At 35.7% G+C, this 24,551-nt stretch overlaps 1 protein-coding gene across 4 annotated transcripts in view; it reads left to right on the top strand.

Moving 5' to 3' along the window:
- The window catches only part of LOC115620313 (sex determination protein fruitless), a 180,474-nt gene that overhangs the window by 91,123 nt on the left and 64,800 nt on the right, over window positions 1–24,551 (top strand). Inside the window, exon 2 of one of the 4 annotated variants that reach the window (XM_030513501.1) lies at window positions 21,703–21,717. The exons of the other annotated variants lie outside the window; for them this stretch is intronic. Coding sequence (XP_030369361.1) covers window positions 21,703–21,717 — 15 coding nt within the window. The remainder of the gene's footprint in view (window positions 1–21,702; window positions 21,718–24,551) is intronic. 4 annotated transcript variants of the gene reach the window in all.

The following is a 24,551-nucleotide window of genomic DNA, read 5'->3' as shown; positions in this document are numbered from 1 at the left end:
ATTGCTAGAATTTCCTTCTGCTTCCAAAACCATAGAGGGACGTTGCTCGACCACACATTAAGGCGCGAAGAAAACCATTCTAATGCCATATAATACCCTTGGTCTTATAGTTCCGGCCAGCCGGTCGTGCCGTTTAGTTTCATGTTTAATTAATACTTGATACCTGTGCGATCAGTTAGGAAGTCCTGCCCTATAAAAGATAAGACGATCTACGCATTACTCCGTTTCCTCATCTATACAGCTTCAGCTGGAATTATTTAGGACTGGTGAGAAATATATCTATTTTCTTCAGTTCCATGAGTTCTCTTGATGTCCAGAGTTGCCAGCATTGCTTAAACAGACAAATGAAAACAAATTATTTTTAATATTTTCAAAATGTTCATTACTTAGGACTGTTGACAAATATTTCTATTATCTTCAGTTTCAGGAGTATTGTGGTTCTCTTGATGTCCAGAGTTGTCAGCATTACTTAAACACACAAATTTCAAAAAAAAAAATTTCATTTTCAAAATGTTTCTAAAATAACATATACTATTAGCTAATTTTTTTCAGTGTAGCAGCTGCCATACAAACAACAACGAGAACACGAACATTTCAACTAAAATAATGATAAAGGAAAAATCGTAAAAAAAAAGTTTGAACGCAAAAAAAGTATTGGCATTTTGTCTTGCAGCCCACGTTGCTAAGCTCTTGTTGTTGTTGTTGTTGTTGTTATTGTTGTTGCTGGTGATGTTGTCCCTGCATTGCTGCCGTTGCCTGATACTTTAGCTGCCGATAAATGCCACAACGGAAATTGTTTGTTTGTCCTACAAAAAAATACGACTATAAGCAAAGCAAAGCAAAGCAAAGCAAACGCAGCGGCCAACGGTGCTTGTTATTTGTTCTCGTTGTTGTTCTCGTTCTCGTTGTTGTTGTTTTTGTTGTAATAGAGATAGTGCCTAGGGGCTGGCAGCCGACATTCGCTGCCTTATAGGGGCAATCAGCAATTGAACTGCTACTTCAAGTTTGGCGGACGTTGCAACAACGGCTGCTGCTGCTGCTGCTGTTGCTGCCTCAGTTAAGCGCTGCCAGCAGTTGCAGTTACCGTTCTGGAATGTCAACAATTTCCTTTTAATAATTTGCCGGTCGGACAAGTTTTTTTTCGGCGAACGCAGAACGAACTAAGGATGATCAGAATGCATCCATTTAACTTATACTTACAAAGGTATTTATATGAACTAGCCATCCAATTTTAATTAAGCAATTAATTAATTGGGCAAACAAGGCAGTTGGCAAGTGGCAAGAGGCAAGCGGCAGCAAGCATTTGTGAGGCAAGCACAAGTACTATTCACTCAAAAGCCAGTCAAGTGCAACGTCAGCCGAGGCGATACAAATCTCGGACTAGCTCCTTAAGTGGCTGCCAGTATGCTGCGCTACCGTAACATGCAAAAGTCAATATTGAAACTATGCTGGAAGCGGCAGTGGCAGGCAAACATACATATGACAGAGCCGGGCCACAGACAACCTGCCACAGCACTCGCCGATATTGACACACACACTCCTCACACAGACGACAGAGGACAGCGGACAGCGGACGGCAGAGAGTTGACTTTTGGCACCTCGTTGTAACACTTTGTTGAATTTCACACGGCAATTCAAAGGTGCCACGTTTTTATCGAGCTCTTTACTTTGCACATTTTTTCGCCGGCCATTGTTGAGCTTCCACAAAAATGTAGCAGAGTCTTATTATGGATTGAAATGTCTGTGTAAATTCTGTACCAAATATGTGGTAATGGAAAACCTATATCAGCTTTATTTGAAATAAATTAAATAACTTTAAAGTTTAAACCAAGGTATTATTAATATTAATTGATGTGAAAAACTGCAAACTAAATCTGCAAATCAAGTTAAAAAGAACGTGGGGTAGGTGTTGGAGAAATGTATAAAAAAAAGAAGAATATTTTCGCAAAAATGTGACTTTACAAGAACTTGCATATCCATAGTAGAAATTTCCTGTTTTCAAAATGTTCTTTTTGCTTAAGTGCGATTAAATATACGAGTACCACCAACTGGCCATAGATTACTCTTCATGAATTGGGGTTCTTGGTAAATTATCAAAACATTTCAATATATTCTGTATTAGAAAACCTATATCAGCTCTATTTCAAATAACTTAATAACTTTGAACTGAAATAATGATCACCTTAGCTAATATTAATTGATGTGGAAAACTACGAACTAAATGTTAAAATCAAGTTGAAAATTACTTAAGATAACTGTTGGAGAAATTTATTTAAAAAAAAAAACATATTTATACGAGTACGAGTACGGGCCATAGATTACTCTTTATGGATTGGGGTTCTTAGTATAATAATAATCCAAAACTGTGCCATAAGTACTGCATTAGACAACCTATATAGTATATAGCTGAGTTTATCTCAGCTCTAAAATGTCTTCTTCATTTTTAACTTAAAAACCAATTAATTGAAACAAACAAAATCTTAACTTGGAAAACTGCGAACTGAACTTGCCAATTAAGTAGAAAACTGGTTTAATTTACAACCGATAACAAGTTTGTCCAGGCTTTTAAGATTTTTTGAAAATTGTTAGATAACTATTACCCCCATTACTAATAGTTATTGTTCCTTATTTCAATTCAATTGATGAGGGAATTTAAAATTTCCTTTTTTTTTTAAAAAAAAATAAAGGGCGCATACGGATTTCAAAATTGTTAATTATGATATGTGGAATAAATTAAATTAAATGTCAGGTATACACCTGTCTGGTCGCCTGATTCCAAGTGCAAAAATAATAACACATGCAAGAAAAATCACATAAAAAATCTATCCCTTGAATATTGTGTTAATTTTTGAATTGGTTTAAAGAAAAGTTATGTAAAAAGTTAGTAAGAAAGTTGTCTTCGAATTGAAATCAAAATACCCTCATCGAACTCTAAATGCTTTTCGAAACATGGTTTAAGATGAGAGCCAACAAAATCCTAAGGTGATAGTATTTATTTCGATCTAAGTAGGTTCGCAGATATTAAATGATTTGTTACTACTATATATAGTTTTCATTTTTAGAACTATTTTATTAGGGCTCCTCTGTTGGAAAGCCGATCAATTGCATTTTAAGGTCCTATCACACCTTCATAATTATTCTTAGTTTTCAGATTAAGTAATATTAAAATGATAATAACAAATCATCGATTGAAATATGGTGAATAAACTCATCTTTTTAGGAATTTTTCAACACTTAAATAAAAGTTCTATCCAAGTTCAAATATCTTTATACGCTAATCTACACTGCTGTTATACAATTCTACTCTTGTGCCTGCCTTCTGGGGAAAGCTTTTTTAACTATTTAGCTGCCTCATTATTAGAATGTAATTATTCCCCCACTCCACAGTACAGTCAATATTATGTTGGACCCCATCATCAGTGGTCTTCTATAAGGCCTGTTCATCTGCAATTACTCGCTATTCGCTCGCCGTTTCGCAACTTGACGGCTACTTGGCAGCCAGTTTTATGAAGATTGGCAGCTTTTGGAAGAGTCTCAGCTCAATTTCCCGCTTGGAGCGGCTTCCTGGTTTCGTTTTTGGTTTGGTTTGACTTTTCAGTTCGATGCGGACTGATCGATAAAATGTGCCTGCTACTAAATTGAGTTGCATGTTCCCGGCTATCTTCTAAAAAATATAACTAAGAAGAATAGAGGCGAATAGAACGTCCAGCTGCCTGTCTAGTTTGTAGCCTTAGACTTAGACTTAGCTTTAGTTTTAGTTAAACACAAGTAGCGCAAACAACAAAAATAACAACAACAACTATGAAATTATTGTAATTTGCACAAAGAGCTTGCACAATGCAGATTGTAATACGACAAAAGCAAAAAAGAAGAATTGGGCGTGTTCACACTTTAGGCCCAGCCTGGCATTTAGTTGATAGTTAAGCTTTAAGTAGTAAGTAGTTAGTGAGCCGCTCACAAAAAAGGAACAGCAAGCGAAAATAATAAAGTATAAAAACCTATGATATCAGTAAACAAATATATACATACATCAAATATGAAAAAGCATCAACTTAGCAATTTAGTTGTTATAATTATAAACAAGATATGCATCAAAGCTTCATGGTAGTGGCTCATTATTATTATCATTTGTTTATAATTTCAATTCACCTTATCACGACTAATTTACAATTTGCTCATAATGTGCTATTTATTCTATTTCTAGGTAAGTCTCTGCTTTGAACCAATAACAACAACAACATATTCAAGTGTAATGATTGCTTAAGCAGGTAAATCCCTAGAATATATTGCTGTTTGATCATAATAAACGTTTCAGCTCGAACACACGAACAAAACAATTCAATTGAGCTGTCTAAAAAGCACCCTTCAATACTACCAGCACTCTCGAACATTTTCATTGAGGGGCGCCCTTCGCAAAAAACCAAACAATGCAAAAAATACAAACAAAAGGAAAACCACGATGTCTCTGTTTTTTTTTATTTTTTTGTTTTGTCGCAATTTTCATTGCTTGGCATTTTAAGCTGTCACCAGCGGGCCACAACAATACAACGAGGCAACCACAACAACAACAAAAACAATAACAAGTGAAAAAGTCGCCAGGGGGATCGGCCAACAACAACAACAATAAAACGCAACAGTTTAAAAGGAAAACCCAGCAGTACTGCTAGCCACAACCCACGAACTGTTCACAAACATTTTTGCGAACTAGTTACTCGTTACTTACTCGTGAAACTTATAGTCCCGCTAAGGAAACTTTTAAAATGAATAAAGCAAAGTTTTCGATGCCATAACCGTAACTTTTCAGTTACATCTAAGCCCTGTCTATAATTTCTATACAACAATTTATGTTCATCTCCATAGCTAATAGCTTTTCACTATATTCTAAAGATCGGCTGCCTTGGCTGTATCGATACTTTTTCGATACCTAATTAGCTTTTATGCCAAATTCACCAAATTCAATTCTGATCTGATTCTGCTCCATCTACATTTTCAATACATGTGAAACTTATAGTCCCGCTAAGGAAACTTTTAACATTAATAAAGCAAAGTTTTCGATGCCATAACCGTATCTTTTCAGTTACATCTAAAGGCTGTCTATAATTTCTATACAACAATTTATGTTCATCTCCATAGCTAATAGCTTTTCACAATATTCTAAAGATCGGCTGCCTTGGCTGTATCGATACTTTTTCGATACCTAATTAGCTTTTATGCCAAATTCACCAAATTCAATTCTGATCTGATTCTGCTCCATCTACATTTTCAATACATGATCAATAATTTAGGATCAAATATTGCTTTCACTTGAATTCGGTCATTGTAATATTTTATATAATTTTTCGATACCTTATTACAGCAAATTATCTATCTACTTCGAATATATTATAATCAATCAATGTATTTTTTCAATACATGATCGAAAAGATTATGCTTTCTCCAAAATTCGATCATTTTACATATTACATATACTTTTTCGACGCCTCATTAGCTTTTATAGGAACTTCAACTCTGATCGACTTCCAATATATTATATTTTATCGATATACATTTTTATTACATGACCGATAAGATTATGATTTTTCTAAAATTCGATATTTTTACGAATTTTATATACTTTTTCGACGCCTAATTAGCTTTTATAGGAACTTCAACTCTGATCCACTTCCAATATATTATATTTAATTGATGTATATTTGTATGTTGATGTATCAAAGATTTAGCTTTTTAGCTTTTAAATTCGATACTTCTTTCCATTTGATATACTTTTTTTGACACCTAATTAGGTTTTAAAGCAAATTCAACTCCGATCTACTTCTAATATTTAAAATTAAATCGAATTAAAATAGCATCAAATTATAATAGAGCTTTAAATACCCCAGCAACTATTAGACCATTAAGCTTTTAATTAACATTTTAAAATTAATTCAATGCTACCCTTAAATCGAAAATTAAATTTATATTAATCCATAAACGATCAACTTTTCACAACACTCTCCCCGTAGAACTTACAAAACTTCGAATAAAATTCGTAAATTGCGCTAAAAGAAAAGTAAACACATTAATTGTAGATTAAACGACTTAGCAGTTCATTTTTGACTAAATTCCCCCTTTTTATATAGAAGCGCCGTTTCGTTCCGTTTTCTCAATTATAAAGCAGTTCCTAATTTATCCAACTGATTGAATTATTAGTCTTCACAGCACTAGTTCATGAAATTCCTGCAACTAACATGTAAGCCGCTTAACGCATTGCGTTGAATACTCGCTTAGGCACTTACTCTTACTTTAGTGCTGTACCATGCCTCGGGACCTACTGGGGCCAGTGTTAGTTTAAGGAACTACTGGGGGATAACATTGTGAGCGCTTAAGCGGCTGTCCAACCACTTCTTCCGCTCTATCGCTCTTGCGACCATTCGTTGACAGCCATTTGCCGCAGTTTTTGCGCTTTTTTTTCATAATTCAGTTGGCCGCAAACTAAAACAAAAGGAACAAAAAATATGGCGCAAAAGTGTCATAAAAATGCAATATAAAGTATACGCACCGAGCGCCCGCACACCATAATTGCTACTCAAATAATTGCTGTAATTTTATTGCAATAAAATTTAATGTGCACAGATAAATTTTCGTTTAAGCAAAATTAAGTAGCCGCATCAACAGTCCGTCCGTCCTTCCATCCATCGCTCCATCCAGCCGTACAGCCGCCTGATGCTGCTCTTTAGCCTTTTTGGTGCACGTTGCGTATGAGCAATGTATGCGCCAGCCGTATTTCTTTTATGATCGCTGCTACTGCTGCCATTTTTTATGACTTCATTTTGTTGTTGTTTTCGTTTACTTTTTTGTTAAATAAGTGCAACAGTGTGCCGCGAGTGCAACGTCGATGACGTCGTCTTCGTTGTTGTTGCCAATCTTGTCGTGGGCTGAGCAGGAAAAATGTGATTTCAAATTGTGCGTTGGCGAGTCGCGCATAAATTTACGCTAATAATGCCATAAAATACCAGCAACAGCAACAACAAATTAATTAAACAAATAATCACAAACAAACTGATGGCAGTGCATAACTCACGCACACTTACATAGAAATGTACACCAAAATCTATGCAAATTGAAACTCGAATCGACGCGGTATGATGTCAGCAGCACAGCACAAGAGGCAGCATAATGTTGGGGGCACAGTATTTTGCAACGCCTTAAATGTGCGTGGCAAGTAGGGGGTGGGCGAAGCAGCTATGTTTTTTTTATAGCAGTAATTAGTGCAACGATGATTAAGAGATAACAATGCTCTAAGGCCGTGCATAAAAATAAAGGAATCTATGGAAGTCCAAGTCAGTTTCTTGGAACAATTCTGTGCGAAAGCTAAGTGCTAGGGATGGACATGATATTAATTAATTCTGTGAGAATTCTTAAGTTTCTATCCTACCTTAGAGTAGCTGATAAGCTTATGGTTTATAGGAAAGTAGCTGCTTAAGATGAACATGTATTGCGAGGAACTTTTATCTCAACTGCATTTAGTTAGCTTATTAAACGACTCTGTACATCTAAATAAATGTGCTTTGGGAATGTTTTTATTTTATCTGCATTTGTCTGGGATATTTATTGAGTGGCAATTAACTGAAATTTATATTGGCAATGAAAAGTTCCTTATCTGGCCTGAATTTGTTAACGATATTTGGTAATAGCTTATGTTCACATAAGTAGAACATAGAATTTATAAATTCAGAAAGTGGATATAATTGTAATTAGGCATTTAAAAAACTTACGTTTTCTTTGCTTTCCATACAAATAATGGCAAGCGTTTTTATAACGCTGTAGTATTAAATATCTTTATTTAATTGTATAAATTATAAAGCTTGACGAAATATTAAATAATTTCCTGCATTTGTGGCTTCAATGAATTAACATCGTTATTCTAAAAGATAAGAATAATGAATCAACCGTTTTTTACGAATTCATATTCACAAATGTTTGGATAGCTTAAAAAAAGGCAGCCATCTAACTTATTAGGATAAGATTTTAATATTTAGCATTCTTTATTTGAACCCTTGTTAATAGTTAAATGTTTTGTTATGGACAAAGTTGCAGGCCGATTCCTTGCATAAATACAATATATAAAAGTGAAAAATAAAAAACAGATGTTTGGAAAATTTTTAGATATACTATGTGTACAGAAAATATTCTTATAAAATATTTATTATTTTGATTCATGCGGCCAGTGGCACGATGATTCGGCCCATGCCCACCTCTACTACTATAGTTACTGAGATAAGATAAATCACTTAGCTGGCTTAAAACCCCATACTACTTATTTTCGGCAGGTTTCTTATCTAAGACTAAGTCTGAGATAAGATAAAAAGGATAAAATACTCGTACACACATGACTCTGCCAATAAAAACTTTCGTTCTATACAGCATGGCTGGATTACACTTTTTACAATACACATTAATAGCTTTTTTTAATAATACTGTTATATTTATAACTAATAGTTAAATGCAAATACAACTTAAACTAGATGTTTGGTCTTATTTACAATTTAACATTTAGAATTTATATAAATCTGTTGAATATAGCTGTAAGCACGTTCCAGCTCTAGCAGTAAAAAGTATTTAGATTATATTTCCATCAGACATTGAATTAAATGAATATTGTCCCTGCTGCATTTTTCAACACGAAATAAACGCTTTAACTTTAATTTTATAAACAATTCGCAGTAAATTTGTTGTCACCGTTTTCCCAATCAAGCTAATTCAAGTTTAAGGTTTATTTTCTTGCCACTTTATTACATACAAATATTGAATATCTTTTTATGAAAGCAAAATAAATAATTTAAAATGTCCATACTTAGAAACTTTGTCAAACATTAATATGAGAACTTCTTCAAAGTTTATAGAAAAATAGAAGAAACATAGTGAAAGAAAAGATAGACGAACCTTTTTTAAACCTCTGAGAGACATTACTGCTTCAATGTTTATTTTATTTATTTATTTTATTTATTTAGTACATCAACAATAATTTTGTCGATTATAATAATTAAAATATATTTTAACATTTCAAATATATTAAAATAAAAAATAAAATGTTGATATAACTTAATATAACAATTTAAACTCAACTTAAAAGATAAGAAAGCCTAACACAAAGCTGTACAATAACGTCTATTAATGCCTCCGGCACGTTGGGGGAATTGTATTTGCCAGTTGGAGGAAAATTAATTCTATTTAAGAACTAATTAGAAAAAGTAGGAAGATGGAAAGAGAGGTAGAGAGTTAGAGAAACAGGGAAAGAGAAAGGTGGAAAGAGAGAGACGAAAAGAGAAAGAGGGAAATCTCCTGTCCTGTCGAAAGTAATTTTTTTAGTTTAAAGTTATGTAACAAATGTTTGGAAGAAAAGATGTGTGGATCTCTAAGAGATTTGAACAGCAAATTTGAACTGTTCAAAAATGATACAAAATCATCGTCAATTCAAAAGCTTATAGAACGACAACATTTTTAAGCTAAATTTTAATTATTTTCAAATATATTTCAACTCCGCTAAAGAGAATTATTATAACGAGTTAATACTGCACACCACTACCTATAATATACAGTATTTAAGCCTTGCATAAAGTGTCTTATCATATGTACACATAATTCTTTTTTTACACGGTTTTGAATTAACACGGTTTGAAAATTAGAAAGTTTATATAAGGTTACACGACATTATTCCATTTAGCACGATTTAAAATAATATAAGTATGACCAATGACTTTTTTTACACAATTTCTTTTTTACACGACTTTTTCTGGAACCAATCTACCGTGTAATTAACAGAATTAGTACATACTTGTATATATGTATGTATTGTGGGTAAAGTTGCATCAAAACCGCTGACCTAAAACATATACATAACTACCATTTTAACTATTGAAGAAGTAGTTGGCGGTGGCAGCTACAGAAACATAAACGAGAGCCGCCTCTTTGTCTTTTCGATCCCTTCTCAAATTTGTCATAGAAGCAGCTCCTTGAGCTGCATCAGAGCTATCCATCTTGGTGCTGTCTCCTTGACTGCCCACGCAGTGTCGACCACATAATGATCTGCATATGCTGCCATATCTTTGCTTATCTGTTGTTGCACTTACAACACTGAGCCCTGACCGGCGGCGGCGGCAGCAGGAAAACAACAACAACTTGTTGCTTGTTACTGCATCGCATTAGTCATAAATGTGTCGCTCGGCTGGCTACCTGCCACCAAGATAAACAAACAAAATGAAAAAAAAAATGCAGCTCTCCGACCATAAATGTCAGGCGCATGCGTTGGCGGTTTGGTGTTTGGTGTTTGGCGCACTTTTGGGTCAGCACTGGCCGCCAAAACTGGGTACGGCTCCTTAGAATTTTGGCGCGCTTTTAACCGTGATTCGTAATGAAGTCAAGGAGAAAAATGCGCTGACCGGTTTGCTATTGGCTTTGTTTTCTTTTGTTTTGTTCAAGTTGTGCTCTTGGTCGTCGTGGTGTGGTGTGGTGTGGTGTGGCGTGGCGTGGTTTGGCTTGGCGTGGGTGTGCCAAATGACATGGACATGAACATGGACAGCGGACAGTGGACAGTGGACTACGGACAGTGGGACTTTGGAAAAGTCAAGCATTTTGGCCGGTGGCAGCAGCAGCGGCAGCAGCTTGTTAGTTTAAGCCCAGACGGCACTGACGGATTACGAATGCTGTCCTAATGTTTGAGTAATGTACGACGAACAACAACAACAACAATCCCAACAACTACAACAACCAAATGCACTGCTGACCCTTTTGCAGCTGCGTTCGACGATGGCGTGACCACAGCTGGAGGAGGGCAGGCGGCATCCTCCATCAGAGGTTGATAAAGGTACATGGCGGCACGAAAAGCTGCTAGCGATCGTTGTTGCTGTAATATTTGTTGTAGTTGTTGTTGTTGGCGTATTTCGCATGAAAACGGTTAAAACGCCACAGGCGCGTAACCTGTCTGTGAGACCTTTTGCGCAAGTGCAAAAATTGGCCAAAGCGACGGCATTAGGTTTTCTACAGAAAACCCTCGATTTAAATACAACACCTTCACATTTTCCAGCTCAGAAACCAACTGGGAAAATTTGTGCAACTATGGGTGATATGGAAAATATAAACTACCGCCCCTTCAACAAGATTCATAATGACAACAATAAATGCAGTATTTTTTATTGATAATGTAAGGAAGCAAATACTTATAATGGGAATTATTGTTCGTCCCTCATATGCAGGGATTATTAGCTTATAAAGAAATTAATTAGTACTATCTTCGGCAATTTCGACTAACGATCTGGAAGTCAATATTTGCTAAAGTATTTTAACCTAAGATTTCAATAACAACTAAAAATATTGGTGTTTTAAAAAATATATACAAGTAAATAAGTGAATGAGTTAAGTCTAGTTTTTAAGGATTTGTGAATATTTCAATTTTTCCGGCTATTTGCCTAAATAATGAAAATAAGACATTCTCAATAATATTCTACATCGCGTGTATTCCATAATTATTTATTTATTTGAACCATTACAAATAATTTTAAAAACCTCTCTGATCACAAAAAATCCTGCATCCTTTTGGATGCAATGGCAGCTTTTTCCACAATTTAATATTTTACTGCCTATTGATTGGTTGATTTTTTTTATTGAATTACCCTTCAATTGGTCCACGATATTGCTTGAATAATAGACAATACTTCTATTGCCCCTATAAGGGAACTATAGATATCATTTTTTAAGGAGTATATATGCATTTTCACCAAGATTTATAAAATTATTCATTCTCTTAAAATTTAATTATTAATTTTGAGTTTTACTTTACAACTTAGCTAATAATTATTATTTTTGAGCAAAAAAAAAATTGAAAAATAAAGATTATGTGTTATTTTTTATTGTTAAGGGTGAAGGATGTTAGTGATATGTTCGTCCGTATGAACACCGATACCTTTTGAACCATAACCGTTAGAGTTTCCTAACTTGCTATATAGCCTTGTCTGGTCCATATGCAAAGCAAGTTTTAATCAAACAATATATTATCCCATTATTTCATATAGCTTCCATTACTAGTATGATAACTTTTTTGTTTATTAATATATCTTTTGCAAGTGTAGTACAAATGAGTTTTGTATAATGTCTCAGCATAGCCTAAAGTTTCATTGAAATCGATGCACTATATCACAAAACTGCCATAGGAATGATCGTCTAATTTCTTAATACAATTCTAATTCTTCCAATTTTTAAATATATCTTTGGGTCAACTAGAGCCTTTCAAACAACTTTTAATTATAATCTTCGAGGCCTCATTTAATCTTTAGATTAAGATGCCACTACTCAAGGCATATGAACTAATTTAATAATTGTCCCTTTAAGACAGATCTTAAATAAAGCAATAATTAAAAACAAGATATCTTGAGAATGTTTATCATGTTTGAATAGCTTGCCTTTCGAATTTGATGTTTTATCAACATCAGCTAAAGTACGCCGTAACTGCCGTAAAAAATAAAACTACGACTTCAACCCTACACTCGTTCTTTTAGATTAAATTAAAAATTAAATCACAAAAATTCCGTTTAATTTAGGCTGCTTTCTTAGACAGAAAGCCTTTATAGAAGTTTGTAATGTGAAGATTCTCGATTAATAATTTATTTCAAATTCTATTCTATTAAGCCCTTTCTACTTCACATTCACTTTATATTATTTGTGCTTTATCGAGGTCCCACTGTGCCGCTGTGCACATTTATGCGGCGTCTACATGCACATGGCCACTTAGAGCCTCGATTCTTTTATACAGTTTTGCATTAGAGGCATCGGGTCTGTCCAGTCCAGTCCGCTGGTTGGTTGGTTGGTTGGTTGGTCGCTCCACAGCATGCGATCACCATATTTGGCCAAAACTACATTTGCCTTTTGTGGCCATTTTCTTTTTGGCTGCCTCGTTTTTTTTTCTGCATTGCCTCTTTGATTTGGCCACTTGACTTGCCGCTTTATTTGGTTAGTCGTGGCATGCCGCCCTAGGCCGTGCCTTCACTTGCCGCCGTAGTCACAGCCTTAGTCGCAGTCGCAGTCGCAGTCTCTATCGCAGTCGCAGTCCCAGTGCCAGTTTCAGTTACAGTCAGCAGCCGGTTTGGCATGCCACTCATAAATCCTAAGAATGCTCATTTTCTGTAGGCCTGCCACCAAAAAAAACCAAAAACAACAACAACAACCAAATGCCGACGCTGCATGTAATTCAAGCTCACATTTGACTTTTAACTTTGGCATCAAAATCTGCAGCGTGGCCAAAAAGAAGCTAAAAAAAAACAGTTAAGACCAAATAATACATGACCATATGTTACTTGGCTAGCTGGCCATGTTGTTCTATGAGATGCAAGTGCTAAGTGTGTATGCGTGTGTGTGTGTGTGTGTGTGTGTGTGTGTGTGTGTGTGTGTGTGTGTGTGTGCGAGCTATCGTCCGCTTAAAATGCTAAGCGCGTCGAGCTCCAACCCGATTTTATGGCTGCTCCCTCCTCGTCGCTGTCATCATCGACAGACGGCGATATATCAGATCTTTAAAGTGCGATAATTTTGATTTATGTCGCCAGCGCATTTTTAGGTTGGGGTCAGACGACAATTTAGGCAACAAGCTTACTCGTACACTCTGCTCCCAATTTTGTAACGAAATCGACAACAAATCGCCGAACGAATTTGCCTTTTAGGCATGAACTAACCATTCGAATCAACCAATCTGTAAACAAACAAACAGTCCGTACTAACTAAATAACAATACTACTTACTTAAACCAGAATAAAGATTTCAAGAAAAATTGGTACTACCCAGCTAATAGTTAGAACCAATAAAATTTTAATATTTACAATTTATAAGTGACTTCCTTTTCTTTCCTGAGCATATCTTTGATATTTTCAATTAAAAAGTTATGACCAAAATTTTAATGAGCTCTCCACACTAAGGTCTGAAGGAACTTTTTCAGTTTCTGTTTCCTTATGTACAGTCGATTAAAAAAATATACGTATTAACTAAATATAAACTAAAACTATAACTAAATATAAAATATAAATAACAACTCCGTCAGACAAACTTCAGCCAAGCCTTAAATTAATTACATCGAATTCTGTTAGCTAATTTCTTATTATAACTATACATTTTTGTACGATTTTTATTATCCTTCCTGGCTTACTAGATATACTTGTAACTTAGTGGCAAGTCTCGACCGGAATCTCAAAACATGTGTTCTTTGGTACATTTTTAAATAAATGTAATGTTTCAAGTCTCCACAAATGTTTTCAATCAGGCTTAATTCCGGAGACTGCCTTGTACAGCTTAGCGCATAATACCAGCTGGACTTTAGATCATCATCTTATTGAATGACCCGTCTTAGAGGCATATTTTTCTCTCTAATTATATATACAAGTATATATATGTATATCGGCCAACACTTCACCAAAGGAAAATAGTTCCAGACCCTTATACATCCACCTCATGCTTGGCTGTTTGTTTATAAACAAATTATAGTCTTTATATTATTAGCAAGTTAATTTTTCTAAATTAGCCAAATCGAAGTTTATTCATCTTTATTCTTAGTTTTAATTTAGATTCGCGCAAGACCCCTCATGGTTTAACAATTTCGGAACTCCTCCTTTTTTTTGAAACAAAGAGGCTAGCACTGAATATTGTTGATTTAGTCACAAACTGTTTTCAAACGACTTCTGGTTACTTTAATAGCAATTCACACTCTTAGGCAGTTTCCTTTCCGATTCTGCAGATTCTCCCATAATAAGCAATGTCTTCAGACTCTCCTAGGCTAGACAACATTTCTAGTTCTATTTCTTAAAGACAAACATTGGCAAAGCGCTTCTATTACTTTCTAGACTCTGCAGTATTTCCAAATTTTTGGCAAGATTTTTTTCCACAATTCTAATTTACCATACTTTTGTAGATCGGTAATAAACTAAGCATCTGGAATATATAAGGCATTTGATTCGTTCGTATAAGATGTCCATCGAGTTTTCTTAATTTGATTTTCTTCTATTGGAAAAAAAAAACACTCATATAGTATTGGTGAGGTCGAATATTTTAAAAGCTGTTTATCTTGGCGCTTAATTCCCACATTCTCATTAATGCTGATGACTTAAAAATTATTATATTGTTATCATATTCCTCATCAGGCTGGTGTCGGCGCATTACAGTAAAAATATAACTATTTAACTGCATCGAACGAGATGATCCATATGCTATAGATACTCGTATGATCAAAAGGTATTGAAAAAGATATTCAAAATTTGCATTCAATCTGGGATTTAATTTCATCGTTTGCTTATTTTTTGTTCCTGATGTCAATAATCTTGTAAGTTGCAATCGCTATTTCGTCACTAATTCTCGTACCTCGTCAAGAAATATTTTATATTAAATTATAGCCCCACTAAAACAATTTATTAAACACATTCTAAAAATCCTACTCGAATTGTTGATTATTGATTATTTTCTGTCGTCTTAGACTGTTGTCCAATTTTAGCTAAAGAGTTAATTCTGGGCTTTAAGGATCAGAATTAAGTTGGCTAACTAACTAGTAGCAGCCACTAATCAAATTAAGAGGCTGCCTGGGTAGATTTCAGAATTAATGCGGCTTGTAAATATTTTTTAACGGTGCTGAAGTAATGTGCGCCGCCTAATCATTGCAGCGTGGCAGTAGCAACAACATAAACACCAACAACACCAACCACAACAACCAAAGCCACAACTAGGAAAAAACAGTAAAATGTTGTTGTTGTTGTTGTTGTTGGTGCTGCTGTTGGTTTATGTTGGCCAGCAAGGCATTGGCAACCAAAAAGCATAAACAAACATAATCGCTGGCGCCACGACACGCTTCGTGGGTCAAAAGCGCTTGCAGTTGCAGTTGCATGAAGCAGGCGGAAGAAAGAGGACAGCAAGAACACACGAAAACAATAACAACAATAGCTAATATAAACAACAACAACAACGCGCCAAAGCTTAACTCAAATATATACAAGTATATAAAAAAAAAAAACAGCAACAAAATAAAGCTCAAAAAAATATGCAAAAAAAATAAAACAATATTTTTGCAGCACACATGCAACGTCAGCCGAGCAGAGAAAAGCAAAGTGAGACTTCAGAAGGAGAGAGGGGGCGGAGCAGGTAGTTCCTGCTGCCACAACTGTGGGGAGGCAGTGGCACATTTCTTTTACAGCTGGCAGGCAGGCAGACGAGCGCGCGCCGCAAAAGAAATAAAAACAAGCAGCAAAAGAGGCGAAAAATAAAATAAAAGCCAGTTGGCAATCCATCAATAAAATGAGCACGAGTCGAGACATGACGCGTGCAAGTCAGCGAGGAACTGAACACCGGCAACGTGGATGGAAATGAAGATGGAGATGAAGGTGCAACCAGCAAGCAGCGAGCAGCAAACAGCAGCGCTGGCGACTTTTTGCGGCACGTTATGGCTGTAGGTTTTGTATTCAGAGGCACCGCAGACAGCGCACAGTGGAGCGATTCGCATCTGCTGGCGAACAAAAACTGTCGAGATTAGTCTTAGGATAAAATGTATACTTTAAGCTGCGATAGGTTATCGATTCACCGTACAACTGAATGGGGGAATACAAAAAGGGAGTTGAAGGCAGCTCAAATAGTTTTTTCCCTTCAAATCGGAAAGATATTAAACTAAAGTCTGGATAAATGCTGAAAATGTAAACTTATAACATACTACAACAACTATTTATCGAGTTTGCCGGCGTTCGCTTTAATATTTTGTAACAAACAGGCGATCATACAAACAGACACTAAGCTACCACATACAATTGACTGAATTGAATATAGTAATTTGCTTAAACTAGTGACAATACATATACGCATGTTGCAAGGGCAGAGAAAAAGCTGGGAAAACTTAATTTAGCTTAAAAATTAAAATTAGCTGTTTTAGCTTCAATATAGTGCAAGTAACAGGCGTTCATACAGACAGACACCAAGACTCCTAATATAGTTAATTGAATTTAAAATTGAAAATTTGTCGAGAAAAACGTGGGAAAAACTTGAACTATGAATTCTATAAATCTAATTATCGAGTTTCCTTGCTTTAGCTTTAATATGTTGCGGCAAACAGGTGTTCATACAGACAGACACCCTGGCTACATACATAAGACTGATTGCTTCTTTTAACGTGTGCATTACTCATTATTACTCATTATATGTCGCAGGCCCGTTTTTTGAAGTAAGATTCTTTAAAAATATACTGTCATTATTCCAAATTAAATTGAGCTTAGCTGCAATCCGAAGATTTGATTAAATAAAAAAAATTGTGATATCGCTAAAATTGCACGTCCATTATTAAATATAGGGTCCTGAAACCATCTTCATGTTTTCAATCACCTACTGAATTCAAAATTATTTTATGACATTATTTTCAATTAAAAAAGTTCCTGCTCTCCACTATCATAGACTATAGAGAAGCCATAATTGTATCATTATTATCAGCTAAATGGAAGGGCCATGACAATGGGAGCCAGCCATGAAAATATTGAACCATCTCCCTGGTCCCATTAACTTGAGCTGAAAAGAATGCAGTGTGGGCGAAATATTTCTGAGGTGGGACTCTAAAATTCAAACGACTAGCAAAATTAATTTTAAGTTGTAATTAAAATATATTTATGTATATTTTGTTAATTAAATAAATAAATAAATAAAAAATAAGGCTGTGTGTGTTGGTTGCTGATTCATTCTCTTCCGCAAAGCCCGCTTTATAGTTGTAGAGTCTACCATACTTCTGAAATTGTCGAAAACTAAAGGCTAAAAGCTTATTAACAGCAGAAATTTAAAAAAAAAGGAAGAAAGAGTCCTTGATCACACACTGATATGTATACTCTTTACTGGAATACTAGATGATGTAGCTATGCTTCTATAAGCACCCTGCCTATGATCCTTCTTCAGAGCATATCTGAAATATTCCCTATCTTATATAACAAATATTCCTTCTATTTGATAGGATTGGGAGATAATGAGAAACAAAGTAATCATCAAATAGTTAGCCATAATTTATTAATTTTCTTCCACAACAATATACCTGAATATAAATAACAATCTTTGTTACTCTTTTAAACGATTTTAATTTTAAATGTTTTAATAAGTAGACTATAGAAGTTGTTATTTGTATAGTAGAATTTATTTATTTCGAGCTTCTCGCCATTCCACCGTAAGATGTCTGCGTTGGTTCTTGCTCGACTGCCTTCGACTTATTCGAGTGAGTTGCTCGTACTTGACGCTCATTATTATGATTATCATGATTATTAATAAAATGCATTATAGTTGTTGCTTTTTTTTTTGTGTCTGTCAGTGCTAATGTGGCGCACTCATTCAATCCATACTGATAGCAACAACAATAAAAACAACAACAGCAATGCAGAAGAGGTAGCAAGAGTAATCAGCGCGCGCATCAACGTTGCATATCTCACAGATACAGATACAGATACTCGTACTGTACTCGTACGCTATTGTAATTGTTTTTGCGTCTGTTTTTGTTGCTGCTTTTGTTTTTGTTTCTGGTCTACTCATCATCTCATTCATGGCGCTGACTTATGAGTCTGCATTTCGAAGCCACTTAACGGTTTTTTAGTATGCACTACTCGTTCTCTGCAGTAAGCAGCTGCCAACAAGCCAACCAACAAGCCAGCCAGCCAGTCAATCAGTCAGCAGTAAAGTCTAAGCAGTGGCAGTTAATTTATGAGTAATTGGCCAAGCATTGGTTGCGCTTGCATTGCCACATGACGTGCGAAGGGAGGAAGTGGGTGGCAGGGTGGATTGGGGGGAGAGGGGTAGCTGAAGTTCAATGGCTAATGGCCAAGCAGATGATTGCGTAATAATAACAATCGTAATGATGTGTGTAGAGTAGCAGAAAATCCTTTTTGTAATTACAAAACAATTGATTAAAGTGTTTACGGCTGCCCACACATTTCTGTTACGGCGAATCAGCAAATCCGAAATATAAGGAAGAAGTACAGTAAACACATGCTACCAGATATGCTCCACATATATTTTTTTGGAATTAACAATTGCAATCAATACATATAGTACGTCACTTAAAAGTGTATAACAGAACAAGAAAAACCCCATAAATCGGGACTAATCTGTCAATGGAGTTGGTTTTGTCCACAATCTTTGCATACACGAAACAGGTCTGAAGTTAAACTGTAGACAAAGGCAGTTCTTTAAAGAAACGTTGAATCCTGTTTTCCCCATTAAGAGCGCATAATTTCTAAAATCGTCCTGCGAAAGGAAACTCGTATTCAAATTTCAAATTCACAACTTACTATTTTTTGGCTGTGCAGTAATCACACATCAATCCGTTAAAAGTATAACTGTAAAAATTAATCAATAACCTAACACCCTATAATCATAGGTTAAAAAGAGTATACACAAATATAAGAGCGCATAATTTCTAAAATCGTCCTGCGAAAGGAAACTCGTATTCAAATTTCAAATTCACAACTTACTATTTTTTGGCTGTGCAGTAATCACACATCAATCCGTTAAAAGTATAACTGTAAAAATTAATCAATAACCTAACACCCTATAATCATAGGTTAAAAAGAGTATACACAAATATATATAAGGTGTTTCAAAGAGTGTACCAGGCAGAAGAAAGCATTTCCAACCCCATACATATGCATATTTTAAATCAGCATGTAGAGAAAAATCTATCTAGACATGACCGTCTGTCCATCCTTCCGTCTGTCCGTTTGCATGGATGAACGCCTAGATTTCGAATACGGCTGAGCACACATCGACCAAACTTGGTACTTGGACTCTCCTAGTCCTAGGCAACACCAGTTTGCCTTCCTCTAATTTTGTTTCAAATTAAATCTAAATTGGTCCATTTTAAGAAAAGTTGTTAGCGAAATAATTTCATAGTAGCGGGTTCGCTCTTCTTCTTCTTGTTGCCTCTGCTATGGGCACATATATTTCAGCGCCGGAAGCTTTTTTTGAGAACACCACACTCGTATCTCACTGTCGAGTTTAAGATCTTTGGACAATGCTAGACTTCCACTACGAAATCGCAAAGCAATTTTGGAAATAGTGGAATAATATTTCTAATTAATTCTAAATTCAATTTCAATTTCAAAAGACTACTCATTTTACTACGTTTTTTAATCCCTATAGTTCCGATGGACCAACGTTTCTTTTTCTAACTCCCTGATCTTACGAATGTAGCCCTTCTCGAAATTATAGAATGAAATGCACAATTCCTTAACAAATAAAATTTAAATGTACAATAAAATGTAACTTATCAATAATTGAATTACCTGAGTAGTTTCGACATTAAAATAACAGTATATTATAATAATTCAAACAATTGTTTATTTAATAATAATATTAAAAAATAGCCTCTTCCCTTGAGCCATTGTCAGGGATTCTTCAATATTTTGTTCATAATTTAATTTTTCATTTCCCAAAAGAGTTCAAGTTTTTGCTAGTCTTAATTTATTCTTTTTCATTTCAAGTTTTATTTAATTATATTTATTTGTTCCGCAATTTGTCGAAACACATAAAAATTTAATACAATCTTTTTTAAAAATAAAAACACAAAAGTGTTCACGTTCATGGCCAATTAAATCATTGAGTGAAGCAATGTCTCAATTGATTATATCAAGTGTGTACTGTAGTCTGTTAGTTGATGATTGTCATATCTTTATTTCATTCAGGCAGCTAATAGAGCTGCTAAACTGCAGTAACCGCAGCAGCACATCAATGAGCCATGAAAAAACGTGCCATTGTCGATGGAAAAAAATGAACACCAACCAAACAATTAAGCTGCAAATTGTAGCGTAACTGAGCGAGAGTGTATTTGTTGTTGTTGTTGTTGTTGCTTTTGTTGCCATGTCTGTTGGTGTTCGGCACGTGCCAGCACATCATTCATAAAGTGCAGCTGACAGCAGCCAGTGTTGTTGGAAGATGCTGCAACATTGCAGAAGGAAGGCAAACAAAGCCACAGACACTTCTCATGATGTAGGCACTTAAACCAACAACAACAACAAAAACAACGGCAATAAGAATGTGAAATGTGGCAAGAGACGAAAAAAAATAAAAGCCAAGTCAATTGAGCCAAAAAAAAAAGAAGAAGAAGCCTAAAGCCAAGGCAGGCTAAGAGCAACATAATTGAGTGCAACAAGTTGTGGAAACAACAACGGCAGTTGGCAGCCAGGAAACCAAAAACGTGTCAAAAACAGCAAACAAAGCGCAGTGCGAGGCAACAACAGCCAACGGCCTTTACAATTGCCACACCCCTGGCCGCTCCTGGCACCCTAGACGTGCTGCCACCTTGCCACAAAACGAGCCACTAAGTGCTGAGCACAATGTGCAACACGCTGCCAATTGAAGTTGCCTGTTGCTGCTCGTTCTGTTCATTGTTGCTGTTGTCGATGCCAGCAACAGCAACAGCAACAACAATAACAACAACAGCAGCAGCAGCAGCAGCAACGTCATCGTTCGTCGTCATTGTCTGTTGCTTCCTACGCTGCCATCATCATCAGCAGCATCGCATCATCATCATCATCATGATGAACGTCATCAACACATTGTTGCTGCTTCCCATGACGTTGTCTGTCAATGCAGACAGATTAGCGGCGCAGCGCCGAAAAGAAAATCGCAAATGCTGAAGGTCGCCAGTCATGCTGCCAGTCATGTTGTCAGTCATTCAGTCAATCAGTCAGGCAGTCAGCAAGTCAGTCAGTCAAACAGTAAGTCAGTAAAACAGTATAACAGTGTCGTCATCAGCAGCTCCCCCAAAACTGAAACTGATTCACCGGCTCACGTTTTTCTCATTTGCTCGCCCACCCGCCAATTACTGCTCGCTCATGCACTCATTCGCTCATCCAGTCGCTCAATCAGTCAGTCAGTCAGTCAGTCAGTCAGTCGCTCATTCAGCATGCCCGCATTCGCCTCATTCGGTATCCACAGCCGCCCGCTCCACGCTGTCGTTCTTGGGGTCAAGGTAGTCGCCATCGCCATCGCCATCGTCGTTGTCGTCGTCGTCGTCGCTCGCCCGCTCACTAGATAATGATTATGTATACGTCGTGTGGTGCTCACCACCCTTCCTTCTCCCCCCCCCCCCGCCACCCCTCCTAATAACCACCTTCCCACTACTACTGGAAATGAAATGAGAGCGATAGCGAAGCAGCTCATTTAATTTGAAGCGTTTATTGCCGCTGGTTGTTGCTGCTTCTTTCTTTCGGCTTCATCGTTTTATAATTTTTTGGGGCTTGGCTTTTCGCTTTCATCGGTCTGATTTGTATTGGGCTGCGGGCACTGCATTTAGCTAAAATGTAAATGCAAATGCAATTTAATTTTAATTAGAACAAGACAACATAACGAGGAGCAATTAAACAAAAAGAGTGGAACAACAAAATAAATTAAATGCGAGCTCAATCCAAATTGTTGGCAGAATATAAAACACGAGGATGAAGTTAATTTAAGAGTAGAAATTACTTTCTTACATTATCTTCTTTAGATCAGACCCAATAAAGCTGATGATAACTTGGGTACAAGGTCCATCTTTGTGCCTAACATACATATGTTTATGAAATACAAAGTACTGTAACAACCAAATAGAGAAGTAGACTGGCGTTTCAATTCACAGACTGCAGACTGTTTAAATACAAACTTCTGAAATGAACACGAATGAATAATAATAACGTCTTAACATTAACTAAAAGCGTCTTAAATAGCTGTTCCAGCTGAAGTTCCATTTCTACTGCGTTGTCGAAATATCTAAGCAGAGATTTCCCAACTAAATTCGATTGCTGTACCCATTCCATTTATATCGATATATTTAGCTTAGACTTATAGTTAAGACTCTGCTTTTCGATATCCTGTCTTAGAGCCTCTTGGACCTCGGCAGCAAAACACTGCATTTATGTCTAGAAACAATCAGATTACCTTATATTGCATTTATAATATCAAGCAAACATTATATCACACTTTCGATTATATGTTAATACTCGATAGGCGATAAATTATTAGAATATAACCGTGAGAAGAGACTGAATATGCTGCAGCATGGCGATTTATATAATTTTGTTTGCGTTACCAATTCAATTAACACTCAAAATAAAAACCTCATTCCTAAGCGACATCAATTTTTCCATATTTCCTACATTATAAATAGTCCGTCAAAAAGATCGTTTAAGGTTAGTGGGAACTATAAAATGGACAATATTTCTCTGTCGGTTAAATCTATCCAACAATCCCCGTTACTGCATCGGCACACACGTAATTTTATTTGTATTATTTCTATGGTACTTATTTTTGATAATGATTATTATTTTTAATAACATTTAAGTGTATTATAATCTATATCGATGATTGTTTACAAATTCAATATCTTAACAAACTCGGAACAATTCTTTTAACACAAAATTCTCTAAGGCAAGACTGATAATTGAAAAAATATTCAAGAGAATTATATTTTAATCAATAATGATTACCAGAACATTGGTGTTGTTAAGTGTGCCTTAATTATAGGGTTAATACAAAATATATCGATATATTTAAGGATTTCTAATTTTTGGTATTTTTTTTCCAACCCATATGTCCTAAGTGGAATACCGAAATAAAACTGTTAAATGACACTGATAAATAAAGCATTCTAGTATAACTCTTTTCATCTATGCCTACAACTTTTACGCATAACTCAAATATGAGGCCACATCTCTCAAATCGGATGCAAATATTTCTGATTGATTTCATTTATAAAATAAACCAATAATAATAAACTCGCAACCTTTGTAATGAATACGTGAAATCCGTGCGATACCCGACCATCATTGTAACCTTCTGGTTGGCACCCAGGGCACAAATGCACGAGCGAATTTAAAGCGGAAACGGAAATGCGTGTATTGCGGTCTGAAGGAGTGAATGACACGTGCAGGTCACATTATAATAAACGGATATTTTATTATAAACGTATAAATCAGCCAAAATGAGAACAAAAACATGGAGAGAAAAAACAGAAACAAACAAAGCCAACGATGCCGCATTGAACTTCAGTTTAAAAGCGTTTTAAAGCCAAGGTTGCTGTTTTAGCAGCAACATAGACGAGCAGCCACAACAAAAACCACCACAATAATGGCTATAACCAACTGTAAACGCATTGAAATGCGAATTTGTTTGCTTTGTTGGATTTTTTTCACCTTTTTTTTGTTTTTGTCTTTTGTGCCCCAAACTGGCATTGTTGTTGGTGTTATTGTTGTGTCTGTCTAAACTCACATCGACTATTTGTTTATGAATGTGGCTTGTAAATGTGAAAGTAATTCTGTTTGGGAATCCTATATACCCGTATCTGAACCACATTGGAACCACAGATTGGGGCGCGTCTAAGCCGTGCGCGTCGCTCCGAAATGCGCTGAACTGTGAAATTAAAATGCGCCGCCAACGCGCCAACTGTATAACTAACTGTACACATACGAGTATATAGTATGTCTATATAAAAATGCGAAAAAATTGTTTATTGTTGTTGTTGTTGTTGTTATTTGTTGCTGGCAGCTGCGAGACGGCAACGAGATGAG

This window comes from Scaptodrosophila lebanonensis, unplaced genomic scaffold (genome assembly GCF_003285725.1).
Source record: "Scaptodrosophila lebanonensis strain 11010-0011.00,11010-0021.00 unplaced genomic scaffold, SlebRS2 tig00000024-arrow-pilon, whole genome shotgun sequence".
NCBI classification, from domain to species: domain Eukaryota; kingdom Metazoa; phylum Arthropoda; class Insecta; order Diptera; family Drosophilidae; genus Scaptodrosophila; species Scaptodrosophila lebanonensis.
The sequence above is the reverse complement of the archived record's forward strand: the minus strand, read 5'-3'. Positions and strand labels throughout refer to the sequence as shown.